Below are 14977 nucleotides of genomic sequence, written 5' to 3'. Positions count from 1 at the left end.
TTTTTTTTTTTTTTTTTTTTAATTCCCGCTATAAAAAATGTAAAGAGATTTAGGCAGAACAGCTCAATTTACAATACTAGGGCAGTGCTCTTCAAGGGAATAATGTAAAACTGCTCAATATCTCTTAGCCTACAAATGATCTTCCTACCAAAAATCTGTACATGTACAGTTTCCTCCTCTGAAAGTGTGGAAACGCGATCTATCTCTTACAACAATCTCTATATGGAAAACTAGTGAAATGGCTTTCATAGCTGAATGGCAATCCTCACATATCCTTAGATTTTTTACTATCCGAATTGGGGTCTGTGCTTCAGTAATTAGCAGTCCAAAAGCCACAGCCAACTTCTCACTGTGCCAAGATAAAGCTTGCTCTTTCTCCTCCTCAATCAAATCAAACAGCACTTGTTTTGTGTTAGGAATATAACCTCCATAGATGGTTATGATTTTCAATACCTCATTTAACTTGTCATGTATCTCCTCAATTTGGGGATGCAGCCTGTCACCAGCAAGGAATTCATGAATAACACCATGAACCTCAATCCAACTACAACCAGGGCTGAATTTATACCCTCCCATGTTCATTGCATTCCTCAATCCAGTGACCTTGTCCCATTGGCCTAGAGATGCATACAAATTTGAAAGAAGCACATAACCTCCACCTTGACTACTAGAATCCAATTGGGCAATGTGATCTATGATTCGCTCCCCATAGCTAACATTACCATGGATTCTACAAGCACTAAGCAAGGCCCTCCAGATCACAACATCAGGCTCCATAGGCATCCTCTTGACAACTTCAAATGCCCTTTCCAACTGCCCTGCACGACCAAGAAGGTCTATCAAACACCCATAATGCTCAATCTTTGGTACAATTCCCCATAACCGTTCCATGTTATAAAAGATAAAGCAACCATCCTCTACTAGACCAGAATGGCTACATCCAATCAAAACGCCAAGAAGAGAGATGTTATCTGGGTTAATACCTTCTGCTAGCATTTGAAAGAAAACTTGAAGAGAATCCTTACCAAGACCATGCATTGATAGCCCTGAGATTAAGCTTGTCCACGTAAGGACATCTCTTTTGGAGATTCCACTAAAAATTAGATAGGCAGAGTCTATCCTCCCGCATTTTGCATACATATCAATTAGAGCAGTTGAAATGTTGGAACTCTGTGGCACTTGATGTTTATCTATGTAAACATGAACCCACTTTCCTTGGTCTAAGGCTCCAAGATGAGCACAGGCTGACAAAACACAGACAAGAACTGCTTCATTAGGCTTGACCTTATCATCAGACAACATCTCATTGAAACACCGAAGTGCATCATTGTACCTACCACTTCCGACATATCCTGCAATAATAACAGCCCAAGAAACATCATTCCGCTCAGGCATCTTATCAAACAACTTATGAGCTGTAACCAAATTCCTAGAGTTAGCATATCCACGAACAAGACTTGTCCAAGTGACCACATCTCTGTTAGGCATTTCATCAAAGACCTTATGGGCATCCTGTATCTTTCTGAATATTGAATACATGTTAACTAATGAATTGCGAACATAAATATTAGATTCACACCCATACTTTATAACTAGCGCATGAACATTTTCTCCATAAGCTACCATAGTTGGATTGCGTGAACAGGCAGTGATCACAAAAGTGAAGGTGTATTCATCAGGGATTTCCAACATGGGTCTTCCAATTGCAAGCATCTGATGCAAGATATGGAATGACTCTTGGGAATTGGGTATCTTGGAGTATGCTTGGATCATGAGGTTACATAGGAGAGTTGATGGAGAAGGAGAAGAATAATTAACAAACAAGAACTGTGCATAGCTTAGATTGTTATTGGAGATACAAGAGCAAACAAGTGCTCCAAGTATAGATTTGTTCTGAGATAAGGCTTTTTTGATGATCTGGGCATGTATTTGTTTGAGTTGCGACAATGTCAAGCAGTGCTTCAGTAGTTGAAAAAGTATTTTTGGATTAGGGAGGAAGAATAAAGTTCGATTGATGGATAATGAATGGATAAACTGAGGAATTGGAATGTTAAAAAGCTTGGGAACTGTAACGAGACCCTTCGTCTTGAGTATGTAAGGTGAGATCAGACGCATTTGGTGGAGTAGGTATATGAAAATCATTAACTTCGAGATTGGTTTTTAGACTGCACATATGAACTAATTGAAAGGGAGAAAAGAACAAAAAATATCAAATGAGGAAATGGCACTACAAGCTCTTTCACAGAAACCCACAAATTCTCATTTTCTTCTGCAATTTCTTTTGGATTTTCGGCTTCCAAAGAAGAAATTGGGGGTATCAATTCAAACGTGAACATTTGAACATATAAATAACTTCAAAATAATTATTTTATCTATATTTTACCATCAAAGTCTATAATTTTAAGAAAAATAAATAAAAACCTCATTTGAAAATTTTGATTACAACATTTTATTTTATTTTTTGGTGAATTTGATTATAACATTTTGTAAGAGTGTAACATGGTTTTTTTTTTTTCTTAAGGTAATTCACATAATTACAAAAATTTTAATGGATAAATTTCATCCGAGGCACATAAAATGTTAACAAGTATACTTTGGATCCTAATCACAAATGGTGTTAAGAATGTGTTAACAATTAAATCCTAATCTCAATTTAATGGGATTGGCTACATGGATGTTCCAACCAATATTCTTTATTACATATATGCATCAAATTACATTCTAATTGAAATGTTCAATATCACATTTTTACTAAAAGAAATGGGTAGATATGCTGTCTATTTTTTAATATTAATTTGTTTCATCTTTGATCCAAAGGTGCAAGTTTAAATTTTGTTAATAGAACGGAAAAGAGATTGTCTATGTGGAAAGCTATTTTGTTTAACCGTACAAAATGTATTGTCTTAACCCAATTGTTTTTTTCGTCTATACTTTAATATTTGACTCATATCATAGATTCACATTGAAAACTTGCAATAAGCTTAATTCTATTAGTTTTTGGTTTGGTCTGTCAGTGGAAGGAAAAAGACTAGCCTTACGTCATGGAAATGAATTTGTACTGCTGTAACGTGAGAGGTTTGGGGTTGAGATCTTGCTTCTTTTCATAATACAACATTTTGTTTATCAAATTTGCATGTGGGGCTCAGTATTAAAAGCCAAGTATTTTCCTAATGTGTTTTTTGTTAGATAACTCAGCGTGTTTAAGAAAGGGTCTTGGACTTGGAATAGTTTCACTAGTGTCTTGCATTTTCTTTGGAAAAATCGTTTGTATGCGCATAGGGGATGGTTGCATTATAATTATTTTGATCGATCCTTGGATTCCTAGTTTACAGTTTTTTCATACTCCATCTTTTGTCCCCATGCATCATTAGTTCGCTTGGGCAAGCATATTGCATCTTCTATCAAAAAGATTCCTCCTCCCTACAATTTGGATAAGTTATTTTGCCCTTTCATTAAATCTGGTTTATTATGCACAAAAGTTGCAGCTTCTTTTATAGCTACAGATTGAGGGACTCATGATGTCTCAAGACAGTTTGGCAATATAAAATTGGCGGTGGTTTAAGTGGAAGGTCAACATTCATCCTAAATTTAAGTTGTTCTTATGGAGAATATCAAATAACGGAATTCTAACAAAGGTTAGTATGTCTATACGGCCATCTAGTGATGATAATTGCCTTCTTCTTCTTTTTTTCCATTAATATTGCTTCTTTTTTCAACCATGTGAGCTATTAATTTATTGAGAAATCACCATAGGGAATGAGGAAGTGTATGAGAAAGATATGGCATTTGGTGAAAATTTCTATGAAAACTTAAGGTATACCCCAAATTCTTTTTTTTTTTTTTTTTTTTGCAAAAAAAAAAAAAAGGGTGCTCCATGGTAGTGATCATAACCCCCAGGACAACCCCCCGTATGGCAAACAGTGCTTCCACAGGACCAATGGGCGATAGTGGGTATACCCCAAATTCAAGGGGTTCTTTTTGTCCCTTGAAAAGAGTTAAATGAGAGAATTCCTTGTCAATCAATAATAGCTCGATGGGAATTGGAAAGGAGATATGTGTCTTGTGTAATCAACAATTTCAATCTGATTTCCATCCCTAACCACTGTCTTTGTTGTAACTCTACTGAATCTGTGGAACACTTATTTTTCACTTGTCTTTTTTCATACTCAGTGTAAAAAAGAATTCTTAGAAATTGTTAGCCTTCCTCAAGAATTATCCTTCCTTTTGACAAAAAGTTAAGATAGATCTTGAGCTCTTTCAATGGAAAACCATCATGTGATATCTTGGGTAAGCTTGTTTTTAGAGCAATGGTTCATCATATTAGGTGGGAAAGAAATAAAAGAAGATGAACATCGTCTTCTTGCACAATTGATTAAATATGCGAAGGTATATCCTTTGAGATTAAGAATAAAATTCCTCACAGATTTACGGTGTGCCTTGATTCTAGTAGAAACAAACACTTTGCCCTCACTTGGGATCTCCCAATTGTTTCCTTCCCCCCACCCCACACACACCCACTCCCTGAATTTAATGGTGTCATCCACCACATTTCCTTTTTAGGTTGTTTCTCCCTCCCTTTTTTGCTATCTCCCCCTTGTTCTGATGAAACACCACACACCACGCATCCAACACACCAACACACACGAATCCTAATTTAACACATTTTCACACACGTGGTTAAGGTCCCCATTTGACTTGCCCTTGGCGAAGATTTTTTTTTTTTTAAATATATTCTATATCATCCATAGAAAAAATATATAAATGCTGCATTCAATCTTTTTTACACATCACCACACAATGTGATTTCAGAAGAAGAGTCTGGGCTGGGGGACATTGGGACTTTGAATTGAGTTGTTTTGTATCATTGCTATAACAATTTACATTATCTGGTTGTACAAGAATCAAGTGATTTTCCAAGCTGATTCTTTAGGATCATTGCTAAGAACTAATGTCGAACAATGTATCATTGGTTTAGATTTTACCAAAAAAAAAATCATTGGTTTAGATATTTCCCCTTATCGATCTAAGGGAGAACTGGATATGTCACTGCTTTTAGGCAATTGAGACTTTTAATACATTTGGAAATCCAACCATGAATCCCTTCCCAATTCTATATGCTAGTAATTATGAATTTTCTTCTAAAGAAGCCAGTTGGGCTACAATCATTTTTTTTTTTTTTTTTAACAGAATAATTTTTGAGGGGCTTGGCTATGATGTGGCAAGAGACAAGGTCAAAATCGAGGCCATAGACTTACTCATGGAGATCCAAGCAGTGAAGCAGGTGTGTAGATGCGATACATAGAAATAGAGATATGAACATGTTCTAGGAAAGCTAGGACTCATAGATTAAGTCTAGGGAGGTTTAATCAAAACCTAATTTTATTTGGTTTATTTTATTATTATTATTATTATTATTATTATTATTATTATTATTATTATTATTAGGGTAATTTACAACGCCACCCCCTAGAGAATGCCAATATTAGAGGGACACCCCCTCTCTTTCACCAAATTGGACTTAGACCCCCTACCGTCAGTCAACGTTACATAATATACAAAGAATGCTGACATCAGCAGTTAATATTTTTTCTAAATTCCATTTTGCCCTTCAAAATAATGGAGTACCAAAATTGCCCTTAATGGTTCTATTCCCAAGTCAGCCTCAATGAGTTGAGAAGAAGAACGGGTAGGCTTGCAGATCGGCGGCTGCGAACACTCTTTCGACGACGGCGACGACGGCGACGACGGCGACTACGGCAGCGAACCCCCTCCAGCGACTACGGCGGCGAACCCCCTCCAGCGACTACGGCGGCTGCGAACACTCTTTCGACGACGGCGACTACGGCAGCGAACCCCCTCCATGACGGCATATTCAGGTTCGTGGGTCTATCTTCGGCGTCTCGTTGAGAGAGAAACCTGATCGCTAATTTTGAGATCAATGATGGCGGGCTTTGCTGTTACGGTCATGGGAGTGCTGCTTTACATCCGGGATAAGAAGAGATCCAGAATTGCAGCTTATTAACCCATTTATTGATTTCAATTAATTAATCGGTGGCCGTCATCTCGGTTATGCATATGAAGAACTGCAATTTTTTGTCCAAAATTCTCACCTTATTCTCTCCAATTTTAAACCCCTTTTCCCACCTAATTCATCAATTTTTAGCAAAAAAGAAACAGTAGATCAACAATTGAATAATGGGATCAAATTTAATCGACAAGCCTCTCTGTCTCCCTCTTCAGGATATTTACAAGATGGTTGGTTAGTGTTTACGAGGCCAATCTGCAAAGAGATTGATGTGCACAGGATCGGTGGGCAGAAATAAAACAATCCCAAGGCAGAGTCTTTGTATAGTTCTACTTTGCCGTCGAGCTTGCAGTTGAGCACACAAAATCCCAATAGAGAACTAGAGATCAAAATGGGGAAAATAGAGAAGAGAAAAAAAAAAACAAAAACAAAAACAAACAAACATATCTTCTCGCCTGCGACAGAAACTGGATGGGAAGCACTACTCGCCGGGGACAAAAGGAGAAGTATTTTCCGGCGACTGCCCTCTCTATCTCTGCTGGAACTCGTCTGAACCCTTGGTCGCAGGTAGGGAGAAGAGGAGAGAAGGAGAGAAAGAGAGAAGGAGAGATAAAAGGGTAAGGAGGGGTATTTTTGGGATAATGAAAAATGTCTAATTTATTAGTTTTTACTCATAAGGGCAAAAACGTCATTTCAAAGCATCATATAACGTTGACTGACGGTAGGGGGTCCGAGTCTAATTTGGTGAAAGAGAGAGGGTGTCCCTCTAATATTGGCATTCTCCAAGGGGTGGCGTTGTAAATTACCCTTATTATTATTATTATTATTATATTTTTTATTTTTTTTTATTTTTGCTTAAGATCAGCAAATGAATTATATCAAAAGATGAAAGAAAAAATACAATGGACTATGATGACAGCCCAAAACCATAAACATAGGACCAACAATAGTTTTTATTTTTATTTTTATTTTTATTTTTATTTTTTATTTTTATGTTTAATAAGTTGTACAGTTTTTTAATACATTTTTTCATTTATAATGCTAACTCCCCAATACTCTTACCTAGCTATAAAAAGGATCTAAAAAAAAAAAGGATTGTATATTTCAGCTAGTCAGCCAAAGGGCTTCTCTTGAGCATAAAAGTCACGAAAATACTACCCTAGTGTTAACCTTCATTAATTCTTTATGAGTGAATATAAGCTTATATGGGAGTATATTATCAATTTTTCAGAAAAATACCAATGCCTAACTAGATTCAAGAAATTATCCACATTATGAATTTAACTGTCATAAAAAATTTCTACCAAAATGATGAAATCATCTGTTTGAACAAATTAACGGATATCGGGATCAAGTACCATTCTTGGACTAGCTAGTGACAATATGAATTGACCAATTTGTAAAACATTCTTTATTTCTTTGTTTGGAAGCTTAGCCCTTCTGCTATTTTTTCTAGTTCCAATTTACTTACGTGTTGCTCTCTAAGGTAAGACTCTCAATTTGTGATGAGAGAGATAGACACATGATATGTTGACGTAGCTATGTTACAGTCGACAGGAAACCCTTTCCCATTATTTTATTTAGTGTTTAGTAGGTTGTACATTTTTTTAAATAGATTTGGTCATTTATTATGAGATTATTCCCATGGTTGACATCTAATATAGAGTTGAGAAGTTGGAATAAAAGAACTACCCAATTGCCTATAGAGTATAGACACTTGGACGGGTAAACTGCTACCCAACAAAAATCCAACAGCATGCATTGTGTGAATGATACTATTGTGCCTATTAATTGAGGTCAGATCCTCTCTTAAACGATGGCCTTCTGCAACAATCTCACACTAATTAACCTAGCAACGCCCAAACATAAATGAGGCGACAAGCTAGTCAGCTAAGGAGAATACGTTTTTCTTTGTGAAGACTTTTTATTTTTAAATAAAATAAAATAGAAATCCCAATAGAGAATGATCTAAAACCCATCTTAAATATCTAAGAGTCAGCCTCTAAGTACATGCACCCACGTTGTATGATAAAAAATTTCAACCACCACCCACCCACGTCGTCGCCATTTAGAGGAAGGCCTCACCTTAGACAAAAAGAAACAGGGGAGAGAGAGAAAGCAACCCAGCTCATCCTATCTTCATTCTTGACAGCCATGATCGATACCAGGAAGAGAATATACAGAAGTGAAGAAAAGAGAGAAAGGTATTCAATTAGAGTTACAGAGACAGAGAACAGAAGCCACTACATGAGCTGAACAGATCAGAAATGAATGTGCATATTAAGCTTTCTTTTGGGTCTTCCCTTGTCCTTCTTGTGGAGGTGGCGGTGGCGCTAGCAGCTCTGTTGCAATGTGCAACGGCGAAGACAACCCATGTTGTAGGTGATAGTTTAGGATGGACACTAACTTCTGACGGTCCCATCACTTACTCAAACTGGGCTTCTTCTCAGACCTTCACCGTCGGTGATGTTATGGGTAAAATAACCTTTTGTTAGGTTTCACACGAAAGAAATTATCCTAGACTTATAAAGATTTAGGCACCCTCTTTTTAATGACTAGCTTTTTTTTGTTTTTGACTTTTGCAGTGTTCAACTTCATCACTGGAATACATGATGTAGCTGAAGTATCAAAGGCGAGTTTCGATGCATGTGATTCAATTCAAACCATCGGTTTCGTTATCAATAAGGGACCAGCAAGAATCATCTTAAGATCCACAGGAGAGCACTACTTTATCTGTACCGTCATCGGACATTGCTCGTTCGGTCAAAAGCTCGCCATCAATGTCACCGCTGCTTCTAGACATGCCAACCCTCCAACTGACTCTCCTCCTCCGTCTAAAAGCCCTATGTCTGCAACAAGACCAGCACTATCTATAGCACCTGAACCTGCCAATTCTCCAGCAGTACTAACTCCTTCTCCTGCATATGTTAGCCTTTCTCCCATGTCACCAGCCCCAACCCTATCAGAAGCACCTGGACCCGCAGCCAATCCTTTAGCTGGAATGGCTTCTCCTCCATCAATGAATCTTTCACCTACTTTGGCTCCAACCCTATCTAGAGCACCCGGACCTGGACCTGGACCTGCCAATCCTGTTGCCAGAGTTGCATCTCCAACATCTGTTGTTAGCCAATCGTCTATGTTGGCCCCAGTAGCCTTGGCCAGAGTCCCAGCAACTTATTTGGTTGGAGATAGCTTGGGGTGGACCATCCCTCTTGGTGGTTCCATCACTTATGCCACTTGGGCTAATGGCAAGACTTTTTTCGTTGGAGACACACTATGTAAGACTGACACTGTCTTTCCCTCTCTTGTCTTAAAATTTTTTTGATAATGTAGCAATTAACTAAACAAGTGTAAGAAATAACTAATGTGAATCAAAGAGATAAGAAAACATTAAAGTGCAATGGGATTTATTCTGTGATGGCATTCTTGCAACTAACTTAATTACTAAAACTGTTTTTGAAGTGAATTTTGACTAATGAGATAAGTGTGGCTTTGACCAACTCAAGTCGATTATTTTTTAGGTAAAACTCATGTTTATTCAAATGTAAAGAACATGCTAAACATCACATTAACACTTACATTGTGTTTGGTATGCATTTTTGAAATGCATTCTAAGTCGATAATGCATTCCTAGAAACAATACCAAACAAACCCTTAGTCTTCCACCCATGATATTAAATATGTGAACCCACTGTTTATAAAACTCATATTTGTCATATCTTCTTTTCAACCTCAACAATTTTGTGGTCCTGAACATCTCATCCTCTAAATAACTTTACCCTAAATCATGGTAAAGGAGAATGAACTATTGATTAGCTATTAGGGGTGTCAAAAAAGCCTAGTCAACCCAAACTTGACCTAACCCTCCCTCAGCCCGAGCAAGGCTTAGGCTAAGATTTCAACCCATAGGGTGGGCTAGGGTTGAGAATTTCAGGCTCAAGCTGGGTTGGTCTGGGCTTGGGTTGAGGTCTCAACCCAACCCAACCCAACCCAACCCAACCCTATAATAATAGAAAAAGATCTGCAAAAAAACTTTTGTTTTCCATAATCTACATATATACGAAAACCTTAGTCTTTGGCTTTTGCAATGTATCAAAATCAAGCAATTGAGTAACCAATGCATTGGGATGGGTTGGACTAAGCCCGACAGGGTTAGGTCTAGGCTAAGATATCCCAATCCGACCTAGGGCTTGGTTGGGCTTGGGTTGAGTTAAGAGACCTAAGGGTTGGACTAAGTTTTAATTAAAAATCCATCCCAACCCGGCCATTGACACCATATCAGCTATGCTTTGAAAGCTTTTGAAATCATATGATGGACTATTTGAACTCAAGGATGTGTCAGACATGATTTCTTAGAACGCATTCCAATAACACATACCAAACGCATCATTAACATACTTATTTTGGGTGTAGGGTCCTCCATCATACAAACCCACCAATGTTAGCTAATGGAATTGGTGACAATGAAGCAAAATCACTAATCAATGTGAAATATGGGTCTTTTTGGTTGAAAAGATAATTAGATTTTGAGTTTTGTTTAATTTATCTAATATCCATTTTGTTTTAAAATATACAGGCTTCTACTTCCAAAGTGGACAGCACGATGTTGTGGAAGTACCAAAGGGAGGTTATGATGCTTGCGACTCATCTACTACCATTGGCCCCATACTTAATACAGGAGGTCCTGCAAGAATCACTCTCAAATCACCAGGAGAGCATTTCTTTATTTGCTCCTACCCTGCACATTGCTCCTTTGGCCAAAAGCTAGCCATTAACGTGACTGCCATGACCACAGCTGCAATGCCACCAACCATGAAAGCTTCACCTCCATCCATCTCCCCTTCTATTGCAACTCCTCCAACCTTTGCCACTTCTCCATCAACCACTCCTTTACCTTCCACCCTTCCCACCTCAGGTCCTTCTCCTCTTTCGGTCAGTACTCCGCCAACACTTGGCCCTTCTCCATCAATAACTCCTTCTCCATCTAGTTCAACTTCTCCTGTAACTTCTCCAACTTCTGCTGCTTCTCCTCCTCCATTCACCACCCCTTCTCCTGCGTTAGCTCCTTCCCATTCTAGAGCACCGGAGACTTACACGGTTGGAGACAGTCTAGGATGGGTGCTCCCTATTGGTGGTCCATCTGTTTATACAAATTGGGCTTCTCACAGGACCTTTGCAGTTGGAGACACTCTATGTATGTCATCTTCTCTCCTCACTCTAAAATTTAATGGCTTATTGTGGTGGAATGATTAAAATTAGACTAGTCAAAAGCAGCCCAGGTTGCAGCCAACGAAATAGAATCATAGAGGCAGGTTTGAAAATACCCTCTTAGGATGAAATTTTCCACTCATATCCCTGAGATTCCATTCCCCTAGTTGTTACCAAGGGTTACAGGTTCTGATTGACTGCAACCCAAGCAGCAGCCAAGTTTTGTTCGTTAAAAGCAAGCATAACTCAAAACTCTGCACATACAGGTCAGGTGTCAACACCAGTCCCATTTGCTGCCATTTAAAAGACAAAGAAAGGCATTTATGAAAGTGTATCAGATAGGTTGAGAGAGCGGATCAAGTTCTCGTACAAAAACGTATGTACTGATCCACACAGATGGAACTAATCTCAGTGAGGCACCAGACCCGTCCATGTAGGTGAACATTCGTACAGAGGAACTCTCTCTCTATCAAGCATTTTAGGCAACTGGTCAAGTGGACTAAAATTTCAAACAAGTATTTTACAATCAAAATTAGGGATGAAACTTGAGCTGGGCTCGCCTTGGAGTTCTTCTTTTCAGCCCAGCCCAATCTTGAAAATTTGTCTGATGCCTGAATCTAATCGGATGAGCCAGTCAAGCCAAGCCTAGCCCAGCCCAGCCCAGCCCAGCCCAGGACTGAGTACATGATAGTTGTAGGGAAAGTATATCTGGCCGGCCAAATCAGATAAGCTTGTTTAGTTGGTCCAAAATCAGTCATGTGGCATATTAAATGTGTTCCAAATTTGGTGGACAAGTAAATTCCTAGTTTCTTTCTCACTTGCAATTTTCATCACATGAAAGGGTTTATGTACCAAAATATAGCTTTGAAAATCCAGCACTACGAGAGAATGCACGATACTGATCAAAGTATGCTGGTGCAGAAGTCACACTGCCTTTTACGAAACCCTCTCCCATTTATATAGTTGCATGCCCTTTACTTTATAAACAATCCATTCAAAATATTATAAAATCTAGTAAACATCACTTTTTTAATGGGCCTAACTTTCTAATTTGTGGCCCACTTATTTTCATAGCCCCGCCCAAACATAAAATGAACGACCGAGTCCAAGCCTAGATTTTAGCCCCTAAATCTTGTTAGCTGGCCCGAGGCTTCCTCTTATCTTTTACTTGAGAAAAAGAAGCCTAAAAGACAAAGAACTCCATACCAGACATGAAAGGGGATGAAATTACCGCCTCACCTCTTATGAAAAGTAGAAGTCACACCCCTATTGACACTTTCATGCGTGCTCCATTGGCCCCCATGCTCAGGCAAGGGCCACAGTACCTTCCAGGGATCCATCTCCCAAGATATGATATTTGTTTACGGGTTTTCTTTTCCATCACTGTACCTAGTGAATTATTATGACGCTTCATTAATTACCATACATATTCTAACACTAATTATGGATTCATACGATTTTCCTGACATTATTAATTATTTCCATTATTACTCCTTGACAGTGTTCAACTTTGTTACGGGACAACATGATGTAGCTGAAGTAACAAAGTCTAGTTTTGATGAGTGCAATAGTAAGGCTACCATCATCGGTTCTCATATCAGCACTGGCCCTGCAAAAATCACTTTAAATTCCCTTGGTGAACACTATCTCATTTGTACCTTTCAAGGACATTGTCAAGTGGGCCAAAAGTTAGCTGTTAATGTTACACTCACAAGAGATACTTATTCTCCTTCAAGTAATCCGGCTAGTATAGCCATTTCTCCATCAATGCTAGCTCATGCACCAAGTGAACACAGCAAAAAGTCAAGCTCTGCCTCTTCACTCACCATTGCTGGCTTCTTTGTTACCTCATTAACTGTTTTTGGGTCTTTATTCCTTTTGGAAAATACATTGTAATTCATTTGAGTGATTTACAAATATAGTTTTTATTGAAATAAAATTAAAATTCACAGATGATACCATCAAGAGAAATTGTTGAATGGTTGAACATCTCTCTCTCTCTCTTGAACATTTTTTGGTAGGGTGTCGATGGATCGGATTTAGATCCGGAATCGATCTAAATTGGGAACATGTGTGCAATTTATGGAGATACAACAACAAAAATGTGTAAAACTAATTCTACAGAGAAATCAAATCCAAGACAAATTCGAAGGAGGCACACCAATTTTTAACGTAGAAACACTTTTCCAATGTGAAGATAAAATATCACAGAACTAGATTAGATAAATCTTTCATTATGAGAAATAATGGGATTACATTCTTCTCTAGTTAAAATAAAAGGTAACAAACATCAAGAGAAAGAACTCACTCTTGGATAACAAATTAACTCACCAAAATCATAGGTGGAATCACAAGAGAAAAATCCTCACCTAAATACCAATGATGACAAATATAGGAAGGACAATCACCTCTCCTTCTTCCTTAGTTAGGGAGAAATCTGTCATGCCATAATAGAGAGAGACACTTATCCAATCTCTCCCTCCACTCACCAATCACTACAACACAAGAGAAAGGAGTCATTCACTCACAGAATAGAAAAATAAATAAATAAATAAGAGGGAAGAGAGGTCTAACTAATTAACCCACCAATTAGTGAGAAGGTAAGTGTGGTTGGTTTCTTTACCACCTTTAAAAAATATGGGGTATCCCTCCATAACTCCACGTGGAGGAGGGGAACCCCATAAACTCCTCTTCTGATGCGTCAAAATTGTATGAAGTGAGGCGGTGAGATGCAGTGAACATCCAAAGGTTGGTTTGCATGGTTAGGCCCTCTTAGCTGTTGACTACTCACTGCTCACTACAAACAATTTGGACTTTCTTCCGACTATGAGGAGGGACTTGCCAAACCCAAGCCTATCATGCTTTTACCAAAAAAAAAAATCCTTTACCTAAGGTGAGGCTTTTGTCATTAGATTTTCTATTCTTGTCAGTATAGACCTTCTCAAATTGTATAAGATTCTGTTTCAAAACATTATAAATCTAGTGATACCTTACATCAATATAGTTAGTCTTGTAATGGATTCAAGTTTTTACTCAAGGAAGTGGCTAGTCTTGCCTCTTTTGTTTGTTGGCACTTGTGTAAGGCCGGAAATGCTCTTGTGCACAATTGTCTAATCATCTTTCCTAAGGAGGTCATCTCTAAAGCTCAAAGCTCCTTCACGGACTATGTTCAAGCTTGTGTGATCGTTAGGCAATCATCTCAGCCTCCCCCTTCAAGTGATCACTATTGTTGGTCCCGCCCTCACTCTGGTTTTGTTAAGATTAACACAGATGCAGCTGTTCTTAAGAGGCACAACAAGGCTGGAATCAGCTTCGTTGCAAGGGATTCTAATGGTGAAGTCCTGGCTGCAATTTCAGATCCTATTCCCTTCACTTCTCCTTTAGTTGCTAAGGTGATTGCTCTCCAATAATCTTTGTTGTTTGTTATTTCCAAAGGGTGGCTTTGGTCAGTTTTGTTGTTTGTTATTTCCCTAAGGCAATTCCCAATAGCTTATTTCAGCTATCAATTCAAAGAAACTTGTTGCTGATGATACTCCTCAGTTGTCATGTTCTTTTATGGAATGCATCTTCGCTTTAGTCCTCAACTAGCAAATTTCGTTATTCACTCCCTTTTTTGTAGGGTTCTTTCTACTTCAATGGCAATTAGCTTCTCTTGTAATGACTCTAATTCAACTTGATTTGCTCCAGGAGGATCCTCATGAAACCGCTTCTTCTCTTAATGAATGAATTTTAGGTTACAGAAAA

At 38.2% G+C, this 14977-nt stretch overlaps 2 protein-coding genes across 3 annotated transcripts; one reads left to right on the top strand and one right to left on the bottom strand.

The window, feature by feature from the left end:
• Positions 1 to 19: 19 nt before the first annotated feature.
• On the bottom strand, positions 20 to 2303 carry LOC122093512 (pentatricopeptide repeat-containing protein At5g66520-like). 2 transcript variants are annotated; one of them, XM_042663858.1, is made up of 2 exons: positions 1026 to 2303; positions 20 to 818 (listed from the first exon to the last, which is right to left on the bottom strand). In XM_042663858.1, the coding sequence occupies exons 1-2, from the start codon at positions 2140 to 2142 to the stop codon at positions 145 to 147; spliced, it is 1791 nt and encodes a 596-aa protein (XP_042519792.1). In that variant the 5' UTR covers positions 2143 to 2303; the 3' UTR covers positions 20 to 144. The 2 variants fall into 2 exon arrangements, with proteins under 2 accessions (XP_042519792.1, XP_042519791.1); XM_042663857.1 differs by having other exon boundaries at positions 20 to 1244; positions 1338 to 2303.
• A 5976-nt stretch (positions 2304 to 8279) lies between these two features.
• Positions 8280 to 14643, top strand: LOC122092889 (mucin-5AC-like). Its single transcript, XM_042663195.1, has 5 exons — positions 8280 to 8500; positions 8611 to 9303; positions 10602 to 11219; positions 12735 to 13090; positions 14317 to 14643. The coding sequence occupies exons 1-5, from the start codon at positions 8293 to 8295 to the stop codon at positions 14641 to 14643; spliced, it is 2202 nt and encodes a 733-aa protein (XP_042519129.1). The 5' UTR covers positions 8280 to 8292.
• The last annotated feature ends 334 nt before the right edge of the window (positions 14644 to 14977 follow it).

The sequence above is a fragment of the Macadamia integrifolia genome, chromosome 11 (genome assembly GCF_013358625.1).
Source record: "Macadamia integrifolia cultivar HAES 741 chromosome 11, SCU_Mint_v3, whole genome shotgun sequence".
NCBI classification, from domain to species: Eukaryota; Viridiplantae; Streptophyta; class Magnoliopsida; order Proteales; family Proteaceae; genus Macadamia; species Macadamia integrifolia.
The sequence above is the reverse complement of the archived record's forward strand: the minus strand, read 5'-3'. Positions and strand labels throughout refer to the sequence as shown.

Coding starts and splice junctions, on each gene's coding strand:
- LOC122093512 (XM_042663857.1), bottom strand. CDS start 2,142: ATGATTTTCATATACCTACTCCACCAAATGCGTCTGATCTCACCTTAC. Junction 1,245..1,337: donor TGCAGGATATGTCGGAAGTG/GTAGGTACAATG, acceptor GTGTTTTGTCAG/CCTGTGCTCATCTTGGAGCC.
- LOC122092889 (XM_042663195.1), top strand. CDS start 8,293: ATGAATGTGCATATTAAGCTTTCTTTTGGGTCTTCCCTTGTCCTTCTT. Junction 8,501..8,610: donor CACCGTCGGTGATGTTATGG/GTAAAATAACCT, acceptor TGACTTTTGCAG/TGTTCAACTTCATCACTGGA. Junction 9,304..10,601: donor TTTCGTTGGAGACACACTAT/GTAAGACTGACA, acceptor TAAAATATACAG/GCTTCTACTTCCAAAGTGGA.